The 22,871-nt window shown below is 42.9% G+C and overlaps 1 protein-coding gene across 1 annotated transcript in view; it reads left to right on the forward strand.

Annotated features, from left to right (window-relative positions):
- The window catches only part of PHEX (phosphate regulating endopeptidase X-linked), a 195,912-nt gene that overhangs the window by 84,949 nt on the left and 88,092 nt on the right, over window positions 1-22,871 (forward strand). Inside the window, exon 12 of the mRNA XM_082610379.1 lies at window positions 2,548-2,649. Coding sequence (XP_082466505.1) covers window positions 2,548-2,649 — 102 coding nt within the window. The remainder of the gene's footprint in view (window positions 1-2,547; window positions 2,650-22,871) is intronic.

Here is a 22,871-nt window from a genome sequence, read left to right on the forward strand (position 1 = left end):
GAGTTTCTGGAGATTTAGTCATTCTCCTCTTCTAGGTACAGAGAGGGAGATAACCTTCAAATGGAGATTTACCTTACAAATGGAGATATTTCTTACAAAAAGGCAACTGCTATTTGGTTTTCACATCCCTTCCTGTGTCTGCTGTTCCTCAGGAAATGACCAGCTTAAAACAATTGATATGCCAAAGAGACATACTTTAGGGTGGCAAATTTTGCTCCCCTACGATGATGTCATAAAGACTTAGGGGTGCTGGAGACTGCAGGGGCAAAAGATAAAGGCCCTGAAGATTTCCTTGTTGTTTTAACACCCTCCTTCTGTGGGTTTTCTGTTTGAAATGGTCACTGCTGCATCTCTCTCTGTTTTCTTCTACTTTCCTGGCATTTTCCTCTGATTTCTGAGGGACACCTCTTTTGCTCCTGGAAGTGCTGACCTCACAACTGTCATTTACCTCTGAGGTCAGGTCCTGGCTCTGACCCTTCCCAGTTGTAAGAGCTGGAAGAGATCATGGACTCTCTCTTTCTCTCTCTCTTTTCAAAAATAGTTATTTATTTATTTGGCTGCGTCAGGTCTTAGTTGTGGCACGTGGGATCTTCGTTGCGGTGTGCAGGATCTTTAGTTGCGGCATTTGGCATCTTTTAGTTGCAGCATGAGGAATCTTTAGTTGCGGCATGCAAACTCTTAGTTGCGGCATGTGGGGTCTAGTTCCCTGACCAGGGATCGAACCCAGGCCCCTGAATTGGGAGTGCAGAGTCTTAGCCACTGGACCACCAGGGAAGTCCTGGTCATGGACTCTCTTGACTCCTAATTTCCTTATCTGTAAAATAAGTGGCTTCCCTACACCAGTGAGTCTTCATCCTGGCTGCACATTGGAATCACCTTGAGGGGCTTTGAAACCTTCCAGTGCTCAGGCCTCACTCTGCAACAATGACATCAGCATTGTTTAAAGCTCCTCCCGCCACCCCCCAACCAGAGACCCCAGTGTACAGACAAGGTTGAGAACCAGTGACTTAATGATTTTAAAGGACCTTTGCTCTTCTGTCATTTCATGTCTTTATCATGCCCCAATCTCAAGTTGCGATTTCTTTTCTCTTAATGTTTTTACTAAGTTGGGAAGAAATAGCTGTGAAGTGCCCCCGCCTCCATCTGCTGTTTGTTCTTATTTACATACAATGGAACCCAGCCCACTGATTTCTAGCTCTTATTCCCTTACAACTGTTATTGAACTGAAAACATAGCTGAAAACTTATTAAACAGAAAAAAACTATTTTGAGCTTTGTGCTGACAATTCATTATAGAACCAAGGAAACATTAAATTTCTTTCCTTCTAGAATTAATGCTAAAAATGGATTTACAACTCCATAATTTCAAATGAAAATTTTCATTCTGGTGCCAAACCTAGTATTATATGCTTTCTTGAGTGTCCTATTAGGAAAAATGAAGCATCTGTGTAGGAGAATGGAATTTCGATTGGTTTGCACCCATACACAAGCAGGGCCTCCCCAGACTGCTCCATGTGGGCTGCTGAAGTTAAGTGTTAGCATCTCTCTCCCCCAGTCCTCTCTGCTGACCCACAGATGCTGGAAGAAAAGCCAGGGCAAACACATCATTACTGTAGGTGTGGTCTCACTCTTGGAACACTTTTTTTTGTGTGTGTGTGTGTGTGTGGTACGTGGGCCTCTCACTGTCGTGGCCTCTCCCGTCGCAGAGCACAGGCTCTGGACGCGCAGGCTCAGCGGCCGTGGCCCGTGGGCCCAGCCGCTCTGCGGCATGTGGGATCTTCCCGGATCGGGGCACGAACCCATGTCCCCTGCATCGGCAGGTGGACTCTCAACCACTGCACCACCAGGGAAGCCCTCTTGGAACACTTTGAAACAGGGCTTTCAGAAGACAGTGTTTCTGTAGCAGCCCCCTTGAGACCTAACCATTTTAGACTTGAAATAGCATACGACTTTTCTGAGCTGTCAGAGAGGAGAGAGGAGAGTAGGGAGATGACAGAGAACAGCCACGCATTTGGTTTAACCACTGGCATTAATTTAGAGAGAACTGGGGTCTTGACATAAGTGATTCATACTGAGAAGTGTCTAGGGTGCTGGCTCTCCCTGCCTGTTTCTCTGTTAACAGTATCTCTTTCAACTGTTCACTCACTTTCTTCTGCAATACGTTTCTGAAGTACACAGCCCATGCCTTTGCTTTTTTCTCTCAAGCCCTTATTAACCTATTGAAATTAGTTGCAACCTTGATATGGGTGCACTAATACAGTAGCTACAGGTAAGTTATTAGTCATAACCTATGGCGAATTCCTTTCCTCATGTAATCCTTTTACAACTGGGCCATCACATGGTTCTCAAGGAAAGAAATGGTTAGTTTTCTCCTAGTAATGGGGGGAAAAGGCATTTTCCTGGGAAAAGAAATGCTGCCAGAGCATGGAGTCAAGCTTAAAGGAGCCTCTTTCCCACTGTGTTTAGCATTGGACTATTTATCGTGGCCCAGAAAAGCTTGTCTGAAGCTTCTTGGTTTTGACCTGCTTCTTTGGGTATTTCCTTATAGATGGAGGAATTGATTGAGGGTGTCCGATGGGCCTTTATTGACATGCTGGAGAAAGAAAATGAGTGGATGGATGCAGGGACAAAAAGGAAAGCCAAAGAAAAGGTAAGGATTCCTTTTGATGAAAAAAATATGACTTCTGGTTTAATGGATTTTCATGCTCCCCATTGACTGTGTAGTGGATTTTTATATTGACTGAGCTGTTGACTCCAAATGACCCCAGAGTTAGGTGTCTGTTTTGGGATGAATACAGAAATTTTATTACCAGGAGGTAAGAGAAAATAAGATCTGACTTTTTCAAACCACGTTTTCAAACACCTTATAATTCAGCCTTTCCTTCTCTCCTAATTGCCGTCTGTAAGAGCCACATGGCTTGCTGCCCAGCGAATTTTGCCATTAAAGCATCATTGGCTATGGCAGAATGCAGAGCGGTGGGGAGCCAGGGGGAGCAGCTGGCAGAAGAGCCCTCAAGGCACAAAGAAGAAAAACCCATATTAGCTGTGTGTCCTTCTGCTCCGTGCGCGATGTGTGCTAATGTCCTCAGGCAAATCCTCTACTGTAACCAAGCAGACCTACTTCCTAACCCATCATTTTGTGCAAATGATCCAAATAGCATGCTTATAAACTGTAGACCAATAGTAGACCATTGCATAGGAATACAAAAACATTTCCTAATAGAAGCGGACACTTGCTAGACCTTGTGAAACTTTCTGGCAACAATATAAGGGGATAAGTGAGAAAAGTATTAGCAGCCTTGCTGTTTACAAGTAAAGAATGGGACCCATCTTGAATTCTAGGTATTCTGATGGAGCTGGAGCTTGCATGGGTGGGAAATGCCTGCTACATTCTTTTTTTTTTTTTTTAACATCTTTATTGGAGTATAATTGCTTTACAGTGGTGTGTCAGTTTCTGCCCCACAACAAAGTGAATCAGCCATACATATACATATGTTCCCATATCTCTTCCCTCTTGCGTCTCCCTCCCTCCCACCCTCCCTATCCCACCCCTCTAGGTGGTTACAAAGCACTGAGCTGATCTCCCTGTGCTATGCGGCTGCTTCCCACTAGCTATCTATTTTACATTTGGTAGTGTATATATGTCCATGCCACTCTCTCACTTACTCCCAGCTTACCCTTCCCCCTCCCCGTGTCCTCAAGTACATTCTCTACTTCTGTGTCTTTATTCCTGTCCTGCCCCTAGGTTCTTCAGAACCTTTTTTTTTTTTTTATATTCCATATATATGTGTTAGTATACGGTATTTGTTTTTCTCTTTCTGACTTACTTCACTCTGTATGACAGACTCTAGGTCCATCCACCTGACTACAAATAACTCAATTTTGTTTCTTTTTATGGCTGAGTGATATTCCATTGTATATATGTGCCACATCTTCTTTATCCATTCATCTGTCGATGGACACTTAGGTTGCTTCCATGTCCTGGCTATTGTAAATAGAGCTGCAATGAACATTTTGGAAAATGACTCTTTTTGAATTATGGTTTTCTCAGGGTATATGCCCAGAAGTGGGATTGCTGGGTCGTATGGTATGGTAGTTCTATTTTTAGTTTTTTTAAGGAACCTCCATACTGGTCTCTATAGCGGCTGTATCAATTTATATTCCCACCAACGTTGCAAGAGAGGGTTCCCTTTTCTCCACACCCTCTCCAGCATTTATTGTTTGTAGGTTTTTTGAGGATGGCCATCCTGACTGGTGTGAGGTAATACCTCATTGTAGTTTTGATTTGCATTTCTCTAAAGATTAGAGATGTTGAGCATTCTTTCATGTGTTTGTTGGCAATCTGTATATCTTCTTTGGAGAAATGTCTATTTAGATCTTCTGCCCATTTTTGGATTGGGTTGTTTGTTTTTTTGATATTGAGCTGCATGAGCTGCCTGTATATTTTGGAGATTAATCCTTTGTCAGTTGCTTTGTTTGCAAATATTTTCTCCCATTCTGAGGGTTGTCTTTTCGTCTTTTTATGTTTTCCTTTGCTGTGCAAAAGCTTTTAAGTTTCATTCGGTCCCATTAGTTTATTTTTGTTTTTATTTCCATTTCTGTAGGTGGTGGGTCAAAAAGTATCTACCTGTGATGAATGTCATAGAGTGTTCTGCCTATGTTTTCCTCTAAGAGTTTGATAGTGTCTGGCCTTACATTTAGGTCTTTAACCATTTTGAGTTTATTTTTGTGTATGGCGTTAGGGAGTGTTCTAATTTCATTCTTTTACATGTAGCTGTCCAGTTTTCCCAGCACCACTTATTGAAGAGACTGTCTTTTCTCCATTGTATATTCTTGCCTCCTTTATCAAAGATAAGGTGACCATATGTGTGAGGCTTTATTTCGGGGCTTTCTATCCTGTTCCATTGATCTATATTTCTGTTATTGTGTCAGTACCATACTGTCTAGATTACTGTAGCTTTGTAGTATAGTCTGAAGTCACGGAGCCTGATTCCTCCAGCTCCCTTTTTCTTTCTCTAGATTGCTTTGGCTATTCGGGGTCTTTTGTGTTTCAATACAAATTATGAAATTTTTTGTTCTAGTTCTGTGAAAAATGCCAGTGGTAGTTTGATAGAGATTGCATTGAATCTGTAGATTGCTTTGGGTAGTAGAGTCATTTTCACAATGTTGATTCTTCCAATCCAAGAACATGGTATATCTCTCCATCTGTTTGTATCATCTTTAATTTCTTTCATCAGTGTCTTATAGTTTTCTGCTTACAGGTCTCTTGTCTCCCTAGGTAGGTTTATTCTTAGGTATTTTATTCTTTTTGTTGCAATGGTAAATGGGAGTGTTTCCTTAATTTTTCTTTCAGATTTTTCATCATTAGTGTATAGGAATGCAGGAGATTTCTGTGCATTAATTTTATATCCTGCTACTTTACCAAATTCCTTGATTAGCTCTAGTAGTTTTCTGGTAGCATCTTTGGGACTCTCTATGTATAGTATCATGTCATCTGCAAACGGTGACAGTTTTGCTTCTTCTTTTCCAATTTGGATTCCTTTTATTTCTTTTCCTTCTCTGATTGCTGTGGCCTGCTACATTCTTAATGGATGCTGCTCTTCAGCTGGGGGACTGAACTTAGGAGCATTTCTTCTTTAGAGAGGCATTTTTGAAACTTACTGATGATAGCAATCACCTGGGGTGCCTGGACTGTGTCTAGCTTTCTGGGCTCCTCCCTAGCAAGGTCTGATTTAGTGGATTGAGGGTGCAGTCTGAACATCTATGATTTTAACCAGTCTCCTTGGTGATTCTTATCCTTAGGCAGGCTTCGGGACCTCTGCTTAGAGTCATACTGAGTCATGCTGAGCACAAAAGTTTTTGCATTATGGTCAAGGAACAAAGAGGGAGAGGGTTTTCAGAGCAGGGAAACTACTCTGTATGATACCATAATGGTGGATACATATCATTATACATTTGTCCAAACCTATAGAATGTGCAGCACTGAGAGTGAACCATAATGTAAACTATGGACTCTGGGTGATAATGATGTGTCAATGCAGGTTCATTGATTGTAACAAATGTCCCACTCTGGTGGGAGATGTTGATAATTGGGGAGGTTGTGCATGCGTGGGGGCCGGGATTATATAGGAACTCTGTACTTTCTGCTCAGTTTTGCTGTGACCCTAAAACTGCTCTAAAAAAGTCTATTAAAGAAGAAAAGAGGTCAACATTCTGGGAATGCTTAGCCTTGTTTAATGGAGAATGTGCAGAGGTTTAACACAGATATTTTGTAGAGCTTTAATACTCCCGAGGTGGATAAACATTGCCATAGATATTTTTGTCAGTAGACACGAAAAGACTGTTCAGTGTTTCATAGTGAGGAAAGAACTTGGGTGGCAGTGCCGGGGTGGGGGGTGTTGGAGGAAGACAGAGGGTAAGTTTGATTTTTTTCCCCTTTGAGAACCTGTCAGAGCTGTCTTAAGTCATGTAAGGCACAAGCTGTTGAAGTCAGGAGCATGCGGGCTGTGATGAGAAGCTCTCCAGATGGTAGATGAAACTTTGTGCACCAGCGTACTGTTGTTGTTTGAACGCTTCATTTATTTGCTGGGCTAGCTTATGATATCTGGAACAGAGCAAGTCTTGCACTGGGCAGTTGAGAGCCCAGCACACTGAGGGCTCTTGACCCTAGCCTGACCCCTTGTGGACTGAGGGCCACTGGTGTGGAGGGTGGGGTGGATTGGTGAGTAGTGTGTGCATGTTATGAATGGATGGATACCAGGGGAATGCTCTGGGGACCCTAGTCTTTTGAAAAGTATGGCTGGTGATTGCCTTAGGGGGATCTTCTGGGTTGCATAAGGGAGTGGGTACTTTTCAGTTGGGCCTTCTAGGCAAATAGCCATGGGTCCTTCCTGAAGGAGGATTATTCCCAGTCCTTCCAATATTAGACACATTCTTCTTTGCCCCCTGAGTTGCTCTCGAGTCTTATATTTTTTTTCAAGGAGAACCCTCACTTTTTCTTCTAAAAGTACTCTTTGAACTCTCCAGTGTCTTTGAGCTGAGTTCAACCTGCCAGGAACTCAAACTAGTTCCTCGACAGGTGCAGATATCAAAGGTAGTTGTCCTGCTGGATGTCACCGGGTTCTCTGAGTATATCTTGAATTTCAGACTTCAGAGCAGTTCCTTTTTTTTTTTAATTTAATTTTTTAACATCTTTATTGAAGTATAATTGCTTTACATTGTTGTGTTAGTTTCTGCTGTATAACAAAGTGAATCAGCTATACGTATACAGATATCCCCATATCCCCTCCCTCTTGCATCTCCCTCCCTCCCACCCTCCCTATCCCACCCCTCTAGGTGGTCACAAAGCACCGAGCTGATCCCCCTGTGCTATGCGGCTGCTTCCTACTAGCTATCTGTTTTACATTTGGTAGTGTATATATGTCCATGCCACTCTCTCACTTACTCCCAGCTTACCCTTCCCCCTCCCCGTGTCCTCAAGTCCATTCTCTGTGTCTGCATCTTTATTCCTGTCCTGCCCCTAGGTTCTTCAGAACCATTTTCTTTCTTAGATTCCATATATATGTGTCAGCATACGGTATTTGTTTTTCTCTTTCTGACTTCCTTCACTCTGTATGACAGGCTCTAGGTCCATCCATCTCACTACAAATAACTCAATTTCGTTTCCTTTTAGGGCTGAGTAATGTTCCATTGTATATATGTGCCACATCTTCTTTATCCATTCATCTGTCGATGGACACTTAGGTTGCTTCCATGTCCTGGCTATTGTAAATAGAGCTGCAATGAACATTTTGGTACATGACTCTTTTTGAATTATGGTTTTCTCAGGATATGTGCCCAGTAGTGGGATTACACAAGGCTGTAATTCTTCTCATGTTAATGACAGTAATGTAAGTCTGATACATGAGCAGTGTGCATTCAGAACAGTCATACCTGATAGCAGGTCGGGAAAAGAGAACAGGGACTCCAGTTTAAGTGTGGAAAACTGAGAAGTCATAACTACCCCAAAGATGTGAAGGAAACCACAAAAGACATAGGCTGGATTCTGCTGTAAAAAGGAAACGTATCACTCCCTTGGGGTTGATACACCAACAACCTCAGCCCACTGTCATCTTGCCTCTTTCAGAGCTTTAACTACTATTTAATTTTATGGAAAAGTAGACATCCCCAAACAAAAAGAGTGCTATTCACCAAAAGAAAGAGGTCTTATCAGCATGGAACTTAATAAGGGAAAAGTATTTATTTGTGCCTTGCACAATTTGGTAGTTCTATTTTTACTTTTCGAAGGAACCTCTTTAGAAATCCCACTACTGGGCAAAAAATGGTAGTTCTATTTTTAGTTCTCTAAGGAACCTCCATACTGTTCTCCATAGTGGCTGTATCAATTTACATTCCCACCAACAGTGTAGGAGGGTTCCCTTTTCTCCACTCCACACCCTCTCCAGCATTTGTTTTTTGTAGATTTTTTGGTGATGGCCATTCTGACTCGTGTGAGGTGATACTTCATTGTAGCTTTTTTTTTCTTTTTTAAAATTAATTAATTTATTTTTGGCTGTGTTGGGTCTTTGTTGCTGTGCGTGGGCTTTCTCTGGTTGCGACGAGCGGGGGCTACTCTTCGTTGCAGCGCGCGGGCGTCTCATTGCGGTGGCTTCTCTTGTTCCAGAGCACGGCCTCTAGGCACGCGGGCTTCAGTAGTTGTGGCACGCAGGCTCTAGGGCTCAGGCTCAGTAGTTGTGTCGCACGGGCGTAGTTGTTCCGCGGCATGTGGGATCTTCCTGGACCAGGGCTCGAACCCATGTTCCCTGCATTGGGAGGCGGATTCTTAACCACTGCGCCACCAGGGAAGTCCCCCATTGTAGGTTTGATTTGCATTTCTCTAATGATTAGTGATGTTGAGCATCCTTTCATGTGTTTGTTGGCAATCTGTATGTCTTCTTTGGAGAAATGTCTGTTTAGGTCTTCTGCCCAGTTTTGGATTGGGTTATTTGTTTTTTTGATATTGAGCTGCATGAGAAACTTCCATATTTTGGAGATTAATCCTTTGTCAGTGGCTTCGTTTAGAGCAGTTCCTTTAATGAAAGGTGAGAAAGAGGGAATGTTGTCTGAGAATTTCCGGCAGTTCTCCAAAGCAAGTCGGGCTCTGGACCCCAGAAGATGTGGGTTTTCTTTTTCCAAATTAAATGAACATGGAGATCTGGAAGTGACCTCTGGGTGGCGCTCATAGCACTCACAAAGACGTTTAGAGAGCTGAAGGCTCTTATGCAGCTTTCTGCCATGGGGTTGTTTTTGAAAAATTATTATTTTTTCTTGCCCTTTTTCTAGGCTGTCCTTGATTTGATTGCCTTTTAATAGTCAACAAGAAAGGAGACGCTCTGCCTAATAATTTCTTGAATCTTAGATGGAAATCTCTGACTATCTTAGGGCTTTGTGTTTCTGATACTGAGTGGCCCCTGCATTAAGACAGGATTTGCCTGCATTTGAAGTGGAGGTGAATAATTCGCCTGCTCTTCTGGTATGACTTGGCACTGTTCTTAGGGCATGTGTTGTATCCAGTATATCACCCAGGCGGAAGATTTCTCATCAGTAATAGTGCCCACACTGGGCTAGCGCTGAGTCACTTGGCAACCCATTGGGAAAGCTGGAAAAATGTTGCAATTTGTGAGGGGGAGAAACGTTCCTTTCTCTCACAGTCAGGCTCTGGTCTGCAGCTAATTACAGTGCCTCCTGGGGGGTATTGACCTCATCAATCCCTAGTGACCTGCCTCCTGAACAGGGAGGGTCCAGATGCCTGCAGGGGGCTGAGGCCTAACACCCTGGCTTTTGTGGTGGTTACTCCAGTCTCAGAATGGAAGCGTGGGGATGTGGCCTTGTTGTTCTCTTTGCTAAGGGTGATTACTGTAAAAGATAAACAAGGATACCTCTGCTTCCGTGAATGAAGGATAGATTTGTTATCTCTGTCTCCCTGCCTTTCCCCTCTCATTTCTCAGGAGGTCATGAGTAGTTTTGTGTTGTGAAACCAACAGTGTAGGTTTCGAACTAGAAATTTAGTCTGGTCAAATAAGCACCAATTTTTGTTTAGGATTCTATGTTCCCTGCGAGCATATGCTCTTATTATAAACAAGCAGCAAAGGACAGGAGGCCTGTTAATTTTTTCTGGCTATTGTAGCCGTTGAATGAGTGTAAGGTGATACAAACTCTTTTGGGGGGTATCTTCTAGAAGATTTGCCTTTTCCAGAACAGAGTAGGAGGGTCTCAAGGTCACTACACTACGTAATGATTGTGAGGCCTGGCAGGAAGGGATGCAGCAGTGCCTTTGGCTGCCCTGGTGGTGGGAACCAGGCTTGTGCTGGTGAGCTCTGTGTCAGATCAGGAGGAACTCGGCTGGTGCCCAGCTAGATTCGATTCTGTAGCCAAAAGCTGGATTCTTTCTAAAATATTTGTTTGTGCTCTTTGCCCCTGTGACCTTTGTTTGCCAGGCCACCCCTAGAGAAAAAGACCGTGATGGAACTCCTAGGAAGGCAGCATCCTCAGGATGCTGTGAGTGGCCTTAACCTTAGCCATAGCAGGTACAGAGGGTTCCCAAGAAGTTTGTCTCATGGTCCCATCAACATGAGCATGTGACTCCCAGGCACGTGCTTTGGGTGAGGTGGGAAGAGTTTTCCTACAGAGGTTCCAAACAGAAATTTAGCTCACCTCTTTGGCTTTGTCTCTGTTGGGCAGGGAAAATAACCTTTCCTTCCATCCTTCTAAGTTCTTAAAACTTGGGTCCATATAACAAAAGATAGATTAACAGGAGAAAAGCAAACAAGTTCATTAACATGTATATCTCATACACATGTGAGAGAAACTCAGAGAAATGAGTAACTCAGAGAAGTGGCTTAGAACTCCGGCTTATATGTCATCTAAACCAAATGACAATAAATTTGTAGAGAAAGAAGAAGAAAAAGGGAAAGTAGTTTTAGACTTCCAAAAGTGGCAGATGGTGGGAATGTAAATATATGGGAAACTAGTGGTAGATACAGGCTAGTTAGTTGTCATGTAGATTCCTCTGCTGCTGTGTCCAGGCCTATAAGGTCTAAAGTTGTCTTAGTGATTCACAGAGAGGGGAGGAGGGACAACTTTGAAAATTTATGTCCTTTTAGGCAAATTGGGGGAGAGCAGGAGCTTTTCTTGTACCCACTGCTTCTCAATTGCCTTCAGCTCAAAATAATTTTTATGTCGAAGAGGCATATTTTGGGGTGTAATTCTGGTTTCCTTTATCTTTAAGCTCTGCCCAGCCCTAGGTGTTGGATTTGCCCCAGGTATCCAGCATGGACCAACCATGTTGGTGTCCTGCCCACATCTGAGCCCAGTGGTTCTCGGGGTGTGCTTCTAGACTAGCAGCAGCAGCAGCAGCGGCAGCCTCCCTGGGGACTCATAGAGATGCAGATTTTCAGGACCACCCCGACCCGGTGAGCTGGGGGCGGGCACTAACTGCCCTTGCCATCACCATTTCACTGCACACCTGTCTGACTTCAGCTGCCAGCACCCACATTTTCCCCAACAGCTTTCTCTTCCCACTGGCGTGTGCTAGGCCACTCACCCAGAGGGCCCAAAGGTCTGGGAAGTGAGCACAACCCAATGATTGATGGAAGTTGCCCTAGCCCCCTCCTCCCTCGAGTGTGCTCTGCCCAGGCTCCCGGAGTTTCCGCAGTGGGGCAAGCTCTAGTCGCTCACACTGACAGCTGGCTCCATAAGATCCCCCTGTTGACTGCGTCTTTCTCTGCTCACCTCCCCTGTCCCCTACCAGTGTTTGGCGTCTCTTTCACGTCCCAGATGAAGTGCTTGTACTCCAGTCCTTGTCTCGGATCTGTACCTGGGGGCTCCCCAACTAGGACACAGCCTCTGGGGTGTGACTTTTCCCGTCCTTCCTCTCCTTAAGGTGACAACGCATTTCACTGCATCTGGATGCTAGCACCGCTTCAGCAAATTCAATTCCACAGACTTTTCCAGAAGCAACAGCGTGCCAGGTACTGGACTAGGAGCTGCATGTTCAGAGATGATCAGTTGCAGTCCCGTTTCTGCAGGGGTTTCCACACTGCTAGGAGAGCACAGCAGTGATACGGATTCTGAGAAGATGAGGAGAAGTCTTAATGTGATGGAGACGCGGACTGGTCCTGGGGTACTAGAGGAGGAAGCCTCTAAGGAGCCCAAGCACCCTGTGTGAGGGCAGCTGACTTGCAGTTCCCACTCTGCCACCTCGCTCTTCCTTGTCACCGCCCTTGTCCCTGCAGCCTGTGAGCATGGCTTCTTCTGGCTCTTCCTTACTTATTAATCCCAACAACTTTGCATCCAGCTGTCACTTTGCCTTGGTACCTTCACTTCTGCTTCATCTCACATATTCCTTTTAAATTGCTTTATAGAAGAAAACAAAGGGAAGGGCTTGTGTCAAACTGTCCTGCCCTTGCCTGTGACAGATTCAAGCCTGTTTGTGTAGGTGCTTAAGAATGCAGTCACCCCAGTTCCTGCATCCACTCCAGCGCTCACCTAGGAACACACAGGGACTGACAAAATAGCATGTGAACCATCTTTCAGGCTCCCCCCCACTCCCTCTGCATCTCTGGCTCACACTTGCCGCCGTCTTGAGCTTGCTGGCACTCTCTGGCTCTGTGTCTCTCCGTCTCTCTCACATGCACAGACAGGCCAAGGTAGTGGCCTTCACACTTGTATCTCCTCTCCCTTGCTGACCCCAACAGGAAGTACAGTTACAGAAGCTTACAGACTCTGGAGAAAGACTGCCTAGGCTCAGAGTCAATGTCTACCACTTATTAGCTGTATGACCCTTTGGAAATTACTGAACCTTTCTGACCCTCAGTTTTCACATCTGTAAAATGGTGAGATTAGTACCTACCTCAGAGATTTGTTATGAGAAGTTATATACTTCAAGTATTTAGAAGAGTGCCTAGAACATGAGAAAGACTCTCCAAGTGTGTTCAGCTGTTTCTTCCAAACTGTTGTCCTGTGCAGGAGGGGAGACTTTGTCTGCACTGACTGGTGAGGGATGCTAAGTGAAGTTCTGTGTGTCTGGGTCATTGTGTTTTCCTCTGGGCTAGGAAGGTAGATGACATAAGACCACAGGCTCTGAGGTCCCTCTTAGCCTTTAGGTGCTTTGATGCTTTTTGTCAGAACGCGGTCCTCCTTATATATCACCCCCGCCCCACCCCTGCAGGGCAGCCCCTCCTGAGAGGGTGATGGGAGGCGGGGTACCTTGCTTTTCTCTGTGGAGTTTGGATTTTCTTGTTTTAAACAAATTCAGTGTTATCTCTGTGATATACCTTTTAAATACCAAAGCAAATATTTGGTGTAAGTAGCAGTTTGCTGCACGTAGTTATCAGAGGCATATTATACCTGATACCTTGTTGCAGTGAGGTTACTTTAATCAAGTTTCCGTGTTCTAGATAGAGCCTCAAGGAAATGTTGTTTTGGGCAGTGTTGTAGGTCATTGGTTCTCATACTCGAGGTGCATTGGCACCATCTGCAGGGCTTGTTAAAACATAGATTGCCAGGCCTCACCCCCCAGAGTTTCTGAGTCAGTAGCTCTGAGGTGGGGCCTGGGAATTTACATATCTGACAAGTTCTTGGCGATGCTCTTGGTCTGAGGCCAACACTTTTGAGAGCTCCGGGTTATTAGAGGTGAAAGCTCCCTTACACCAAGGTTGTATTGCTTGAACTAGCTGATGTTTATTAAGTGGCTACTTCCCTTACCCCTTACAGGAATTCCTTACAGGAATCCCTGTTCACCATCTCTCACTGGGGAGTGCCCTGAGTGAGTACTGGGACACTCAGAACCCAACCAGGCCACCCACCAGTGTTGCTCCAGCTGCTAAAAAGCCCTTCTTGTTACAGATCCAAAGGCTCCTTCTTGGTCACTTCCACCCCTTGACTCCATGTCTGTCCCCAGGAACTATGCAGAATATATCTTCCACATAAAAGTCCTTCCAGTATTTGAAGATGTTTAAATGTTTTTCTGTTTCAGACACAACGTCTCTAATGTTCCTCATTAAATTAACAAGCATTATATGCCAGGCTAGATGTTCTAAATGCTTTACAAATATTAACTACATCAATGCCATGATATCTGTATGAGGTTGGACAAATCGTTTCATTTTACAGATGAGAAAACTGTAGCACAGAGAGGGCAAGCAGGCTTGCTCAAGGTCACACAGTCAGTAGGTGGGAGAGCTGGGACTTAATCCCTGGCAGTCTGGTTTCCGAGTCTGTGCTTTTACCCACAGTGCCAGTGGGCCTCTAAGTGTGGTCCTCAGGCCAGCAGCATCGGCATCACCTAGGAACTAGCTAAACGTGCAGCTTCTTGGCCCCATCCCAGATGTATAGAATTAGAAACTCTGGGAGGAGACCCAAGAATCTGCATTTTAATAAGCCCTCTGAGTGATTCTGATGCCGCCAAAGTGTGGGAATCACTGCTTTCCTGCTGTGGTTCTGATGCCTCATCCTGCTGGCTGCTCTCCAGGTTTTCGACATCTTTTTTTAAAGCTCAAGTTCAAAGCTGAACACAGTATTCTACATACAGTCCAACTCACACAGCACCATGGGAATATTATTACTGCTTTTGTTTTGCATACAAATTATTTTAGAAATCCGAAGTTTATATTATGGCTATCTTTTCTCCTCAGCCATGTCACTGTTGGCTCATAGCGAATTTACAGTCAGTTAATTTCTAGGTCTTTTTTTTAATCCCACAGGAACCATCAGTAAGCCCTGTTGCTCCAGTCGTAAACGTGGCATTTCCTTTAAACCCTCATCCCAGAACTTCACATTAATTCTTATTAAAAATCCATTTAGCTTTGGTCATGGCTCTGATTTTTAAAAAGTATATGTTTCTGGATCTCCTGTGTGTTTATTAGTTTTGCTACAAAAATCTATGCTCATTAAAGAAAATCTCCAAGGTAGAGTATAAAAGTAGAGAGAAAAAAAATCATTACTAGTCCCATCACCCAAACATAACCACTGCTAACATTTTGATGTATTACTTTGTTTTTTTCCCTATACGTAGGCTTGAATAATCCTGTATATATAAATTTGATTCCTTTTTTCTCTTTTATATTTTAAACATTTCTCCTCTTACTACATAATCTTTTTTTTTTTTTTAAATAAATTTATTTATTTATTTACCTTTGGCTGCATTAGGTCTTCGTTGCTGTGTGCGGGCTTTCTCTAGTTGTGGCGAGCGGGGGCTACTCTTCGTTGCGGTGCGCAGGCTTCTCATTGTGGTGGCTTCTCTTGTTGTGAAGCACCAGCTCTAGGCATGCGGGCTCAGTAATTGTGGCACTCAGGCTCAGTAGTTGTGGCTTGCAGGCTCAGTAGTTGTGGCGCACGAGCTTAGTTGCACCGCAGCATTTGGGATCTTCCCGGACCAGGGCTGGAACCCGTGTCCCCTGCATTGGCAGGCGGATTCTTAACCACTGCGCCACCAGGGAAGTCCCTACTACATAGGCTTTATAAAAGAATTTTCACTGTTATTGCATAGTCTTCCAGTGGTTATACAGGAGATTACTTAATCACTTCTCCATAGTTGGGTATTTAGGTTGTGCTACCATTGATATTACTATGATAAACATCTTGTGCATACTGCTTTCCCCCCAAATTTAGGATGAATTCCACAGAACGGCATCTCAAAAGACCTTTAAAAACCTCAAGTCTGTCATTCAGTGTCTCCACCTTTATATCATTCATAATTTGATAAGTCCACTTTTTTTTTTTTTTTTTTTTTTGTCCATGCTGCACAGCTTGCAGGATCTTAGTTCCCTAACAAGGGATTGAACCTGGGGCCATGGCAGTGAAAGCACCAAGTCCTAACCACTGGACTTCCAGGGAAGTCCCAGATAAATCCACGTTTTGGTTTGATTATTTTTCTGGGTTATTAATGAGCATGCTCACACAGTAGAACTGGAATCTCCCTATTGGCTCGTCCTTTGGAGATTCCTTCCAGATTTATCTATTGAGCAGATTCATGGAGAACCTGCCCTGTGACAAGTCTTTTGTTAGATGCCTAGCAATTCACTAACCAGTGGATTTTTAGTCCAGTTATTCTACTTTGAACAACTTCATGGAACTGTCATCTGATTTATCCATTTTGCCTGCAAGGAGATCATGAGCCATTTAGCAGTGCCTTGATATGATCCAGTTACACTATATTTAGGGTATTCCTTGATTTTCTAATTTATTGTTCTATTTAAAAAGTGGGAACTTGAGGGAATTGAACATTCATTGGGTTCCCATTCTTTCTAAGGTCCAGTGTTATCCTCAGTGGAGATTACATTATTCCATGGGTTATAGCCAGCTATTCAGACTCCCAAAGCAGAAATCTCAATTTTACTTCCCAGCCAACTGGAAAGCACTCGAATCCTGTTGAGTCTTTCTTCCAAAAAGCTTTCAAATCTTTACCATTTCTGTTTCATAGTTCTTTCCCCCCCAGCTTCTCCTCCTTTTTTCCTTTTTTTATTGAGGTAAAATTCACATAACATAAAATGAAGCATTTTAAAATGTACAATTCAGTGGCACTGACTACTTTTACAGTGTTGTGCAGCCACCACCTTTGTCTAGTTCCAGAGCATTGTCATCATCCTACAAGGAAACTTCATACCCAGTAAGCAGGCACTCCTCATTTGCCTTCCCCCAGCTTCAGGCAACCACCAGTCTGCCTTCTGTCCGAGAATTCACCCATTCTGGCTATTTCATATAAATGCAATCATAGACTGTGTGACCTTTTGTGTCTGGCTTCTTTCACTTGGCATGATGTCTTCTAGATTCATCCATGTTGTAACATACATCCTCTCATCCTTTTTAGTCCATTTCCCCACTTATAGTCTTGGAAAGAGAAAAACAAACCATTTTAGAACTGATAGTGAGGTCTTTCCTGTCTTCTCTGAACTTTTGAAATAGCATCATAGTGTTTATTTATAACTAAAACACTGTACCCCCAAAATACAGATTACTGCATTGAACTGACCCCTGTAAGGGAAGAACTGTGGTCGCTGGTTCACTCTTGTGTGCTCAGAATCCAACATGTCTTCCCTTCTTTGGCCACTGGGCAGAGCTTAGTAAGAATCACGGCTCCACCAAGCACATAGGCAAGATGCACATTCTGGGGGGCCTCAGTTTCCTTACCCATGAAATGAGAACAAATATACTACTGTTTTCACAGAGTGTTTGGGAGGATTTAAACAAGTAATGTATGTCCAGTGACTAGCAAAGAGCAAATGCTCAGTATTAGTAAGATGACATGTTCATTTTCCCCAAGTTTCCTCTTATTTCTCCTCACCAAATGATGTAATGCTCCATGAAAGTCTCCTAAAATTGGGAGAGAAAAGCTGATGCCAATTACATTAGTTTCTTTGGGGTGGAGGTACAAAATGGACTTCTGTTAACATTCACTCTATTCAATTTATTTTTTTACATCTTTATTCCTTTACAATGGTGTGTTAGTTTCTGCTTTATAACAAAGTGAATCAGTTATACATATACATATGTCCCCATATCTCTTCCCTCTTGTGTCTCCCTCCCCCCCACCCTCCCTATCCCACCCCTCTAGGTGGTCACAAAGCACTGAGCTGATCTCCCTGTGCTATGCGGCTACTTCCCACTAGCTATCTATTTTACGTTTGGTAGTGTATATATGTCCATGCCACTCTCTCACTTTGTCACAGCTTACCCTTCCCCTCCCCATATCCTCAGGTCCATTCTCTCTGTCTGCGTCTTTATTCCTGTCTTACCCCTAGGTTCTTCATGACATTTTTTTTTCTTAGAATCCATATATATGTGTTAGCACACGGTATTTGTCTTTCCCTTTCTGACTTACTTCACTCTGTATGACAGACTCTAGGTCCATCCACCTCACTACAAATAACTCAATTTTGTTTCTTTTTATGGCTGAGTAATATTCCATTGTATATATGTGCCACATCTTCTTTATCCATTCATCTGTTGATGGACATTTAGGTTGCTTCCATGTCCTGGCTATTGTAAATAGAGCTGCAGTGAACATTGTGGTACATGACTCTTTTTGAATTATGGTTTTCTCATGGTATATGCCCAGTAGTGGGATTGCTGGGTCGTATGATAGTTCTATTTTTCATTTTTTAAGGAACCTCCATACTGTTCTCCATAGTGGCTGTATCAATTTACATTCCCACCAGCAGTGAAAGAGGGTTCCCTTTTCTCCACACCCTCTCCAGCATTTATTGTTTGTAGATTTTTTGATGATGGCCATTCTGTTCAATATTTTAAAACATGTTGTTATGGAAAATTTTAAATGTATACAAAAGTGTACATAACAAACCCACAGGTTCTTATTACCCAGCCTCACCAGTGAGCAGTCTTTGCTGTTTTGATTTCATCTTTTCCCCACCCCACCTGTTTTTATGCTTGAGAATTCTCAAGCTCATGTCAGATATCATTTTTTTTAATAAATTTATTTTATTTTGTTTATTTTTGGCTGCATTGGGTCTTTGTTGCTGCACGTGGGCTTTCTCTAGTTGCAGTGAGCGGGGGCTACTGTTCGTTGCTGTGCGCAGGCTTCTTGCGGTGGCTTCTCTTTTTGTGGAGCACAGGCTCTAGGCGCGTGGGCTTCAGTAGTTGTGGCACACGGGCTCAGTAGTTGTGGCTCGCAGGCTCAGTAGTTGTGGCGCACGGGCTTCGTTGCTCCGTGGCATGTAGGATCTTCCCAGACCAGGGCTCGAACCCGTGTCCCCTGCATTGACAGGTGGATTCTTAACCACGCGCCACCAGGGAAGTCCCGTCAGATATCATTTTACTATAAACATTTCATTATGTATCTTCAACAGTTAAGGATTAAAAAAAAAAAAACCCAACTAACCACAGTACCCTTAACATACCCATCAATATTAACAGCAGTACCTGTATTCTGTCTGCTTTCTGTAATTATCTCAAAAATGTTTGTTTATTTTTTTTAAACAGCTGGTTGAAATTGGTATCCAAACAAGGTGTACATATTGCAGTTAATGGGTCTGTCTTTTAAGGCTTTAAAAGTTTTAAGAGCGCCCCTCCCCTTTTATCCATGAAATTTATTTGTTGAAGAAATTGTGCCATTTGTCTGGTAGAGTTTTCAGCACTGCTGATTTGGCTGATGATACACTATTGTTGTCTTTTAACATGTTCTTCTGTCTCTCACATTTTCCGTATATGCTAGTTCAGCTAGAGGTTTGATTAGATTCAGGTTCAATTTTCTTTTGGCATAAAGACGTCATGGGCAGTGCTGTGTGCTTCCTGTGCAGCCCTCCAAGAGGGACATGGTGCTGTGTTGTCCCACTTCCACTGAAAATGTTGATTAGTGGGTTCAGGTGTTCTCAGACTGATCCTTCCCTTTTAACTTACCCATCAACCTTTCACCATAGGCCATGGTCCTCTTTCTTGACTGTGCCTTCATATCACCCCGGGGGAGCTTAAAACATACAAATGCTCAGGCCACACCCCAGACCAATGACATCAGACTTTCTGGGGGTGAGACCCAGGCATCAGTATTCAAAGTTCCCCAGGAGATAGAAATATGCAGCCAGGGTTGAAAACTACTGTTTTAATCGTTTAAGCAGTCATTGATAGTATATTGCATAGATACGTGAGTTCATTAGGGATTGCAACGGGTGATTTTCTAGTTCTATCATTCTTTCTGCGTATATCAGCTGAAATATTTCTATAAAAAAGGATCTTCTCTCATAAACCACTTGATTACACTGACAACAGCTTATACTGATATAAACTGCTGATAGGCAGCATAAATATCTTTTTATTTATTGATTTTCACAGTGAGTTGGTGTCCTAGTGCTTCCAAAGGTACCAAAGCAGTTTGGTTTTTAAATATCATGATAAACTCAGGGAATTTTATGTATTTGATTTGTTTAGATTCATTACAGTCATCATTATTTTTTAGCTCAAATTGTCCCATATTGGCCAACCTGAGGCTCTTGCGTTAGGGAATTTTGACATGACTCTAGTTGTTTCTGACAGCATCTTTGCTCCCTGGCACAACGAGATATCCTCTTTAATGTCTGACTTCAATTTAATCACAGACTGTTTTGAAGTTTATAAATCATTGCCTTAATTAGTCCTTCTACCAATGAGCAATATATTGATTTTTGTTGTTGTTGTGGGAGGGGGAGAGGAGAGAGACTCATTACCAACTTGAAATGAAGAGTTTTAGTAATAAGCAAATTTGCAGAAGTTTGAGTGAGGGGTTTATGTGAATTGTCATTTGTAAGGGGCACTAGCTCATGTCAGTGAACATACATGTAATCTATGTTTTTTGAAATTTTTGCAGTGTTGTATTGTCAAGAATATAAAAGAAGTATATAACTAGTGTATGACCATGCCATACATTAAAAAAATTAATGCTAGTATCAAGAAGTAGAACTAATTTGAACAACGTGGAACAATGGAACTGTGTTAACAGAAGAAACTTGCAATAGTAAATATTCAAAAAATTTAACAACATCAACAAGCAGTAATAGTTTAAACGTGGTACTGTGAAAGTGTTTAATGTTTAAGTGCATATTAAGGATTATTTTGGCTTGTGTGATTTGTTGGTTGTAGGACTTTGAAAGAAATAGGGAAATGCTATGTTAGCCTCAGAGTGAAATTCCAGAGGCCCAGGGGAGAGAGCTGCTTTTTAAACATTATAGAGACTATTTATTACTTTTATTCATGGGACTGGGGGGAGAGATTTAACGCCTGTCTTTATTCTTTTTTGGTCCAAATCCAAATTGAGTATGTTAGGAATTCACTTACAAATACATGCTTAGTTTGGTTTGATAAGAAGAATCAGTTTTGATATGTTGATTTTTAATTTCATGGGAAAAGAGTCCATTAGGAATGTTTGAGTTCTCTGTGTATATTTTGTGATGCTTCTTCTCTTTGGCCCAAGATGAAACTAATAGCCACGACGTGTCTGCTTATCTGCTCTCTCTGAGGTTGTGTCTGCTGCTGTCAGCGGCTCCCTTCTTATCTGGCTGCTGGGCCTGCTCAGTCAGTTATATGGGAATGTCAGTTCCATTAATAACCCAAGGACTGGACAGACAGATAGTGGAAAATGGGTGAAGAGAGAGAAATTGTATTTAATCTGGTGTTCTGAGTTGTCATTTTCTAGACCCTAGCATAGCTGGGTAAAGGCAGGCTTGAGGGCGTGATAGCAAATCCACTTCTGACAGAATCTCACTTATGAGCTGGAGAAACAACCTGATACCAAGAGAAGAAAGAGTAAAAGAAACTGGGAAAAAGGTAAAGGTAATTGGGAAAGTTGGAGGAAGCAGTGCTAGGAAGAAATGACACGACCAAAGTATTCTGATAGAGGTGTTTACAGCTTTGCAAAATAAATTTCATTTTGATTTTTTAAAACATTTTAATTTACTAATTTATTATTAAAAAAAATTTTTTTTTGGCTCTGCCACACAGTTTGCAGGATCTTAGTTCCCCGACCAGGGATTGAACCTTGGCCCTCTGCAGTGAAAGCATGGAGTCCTAACCACTGGACCGCCAGGGAATTACCTCATTTTGATTTTAAATAGTATCATTCTTGGCATTTCAAATGAACAAAATTCCTTAAAAAAAAACGAAACGGATTTTATGGAAGGATTGATTCCTCATAGAGGATTTTGGGGTTTTGTGTTGTTTTGGTTCTGGATCTGTCAATTGCCAGAGGGAAGAGAGCAGGTTTTAATTTTTTTCGTGCAGGGAGAATGACTCACCTACTGCAGTGGTCTGTATTTGGGTTATCTATTGCTGTGTAACAAACCACCCCAAAACCTGCTGCCTTAAAGCAGCAAGTATTTTATTATTTCTCATGATTCTCTGGGTTGGTTGGGGCTCAGATGGGTGACCCTTCTGCTGGTCTCGTCTGGAGTGTCTCAGGCACTTGCAGTCAGATGACAGCTATGGCTGAACATCTGAGGTGGCTTCTTTACTTGTGTCTGACACCTCAGTGTTCCTTATGTGGCTTCTTTCTCCAGAAGAGTAACGTGGTACTCTTACAGGGGAGCTAAGGGCTCCAAGAGGGAGGAAGCAGAAGCTGCTAGCCTTCTTAAGGTCTGGGCTGAGAAGCCCCAGAATGTTTCGTGTGTTACATTCTTTTGGTCAAAGCCAGGGACAAGGCCAGTCCATATTTGAGGACAGGAGAAAGACTCCATCTCTCTTTTTTTTTTTTTTTTTTTTTGCGGTACGCAGGCCTCTCACTGTTGTGGCCTCTCCCGTTGCGGAGCACAGGCTACGGACGCGCAGGCTCAGCGGCCATGGTTCACAGGCCCAGCTGCTCTGCGGCATGTGGGATCTTCCCGGACCGGGGCACGAACCCGTGTCCCCTGCATCGGCAGGCGGACTCTCAACCACTGTGCCACCAGGGAAGCCCCAAGACTCCATCTCTTGATGTGAAGAAGAGTGTGAGCGCACAGGGAGGGAAGGCATTGTTGGCAGCCATCTTTGGAAACTACCTACCTACAGTCTGTATCCTTTGCCTCTCTCACCTGTGTTCAGTTTTTCATTATTTACAATTGAGAATTTGGAACTATTTTTACCCCCTCTTTAACACCTGACCACCGAGTATCATTAAATTTTCCCCATTTTCCTGTTAGATTGGTTAAGTTGTTTTATATTATTGACTTATTTTTTTTTCTTAGCTCAAAACCAGTATATACATTGACTTAGAGAACTATTTGAGTAAACCTAATTATTGTTGAACTCTGATGGGGAAAGGGCTCAGCCTCAGTCTGTGAGACCTTCCTGCATAGGTATAAGAAATACCTACTACATGTTAGGGCCCAGAACTGGACTAAGTCAAAAGGGGCCCAACTCCATCCTAGTAGGCAAATC

This window comes from Mesoplodon mirus (assembly GCF_964341445.2).
Source record: "Mesoplodon mirus genome assembly, chromosome: X".
NCBI classification, from domain to species: Eukaryota; Metazoa; Chordata; class Mammalia; order Artiodactyla; family Ziphiidae; genus Mesoplodon; species Mesoplodon mirus.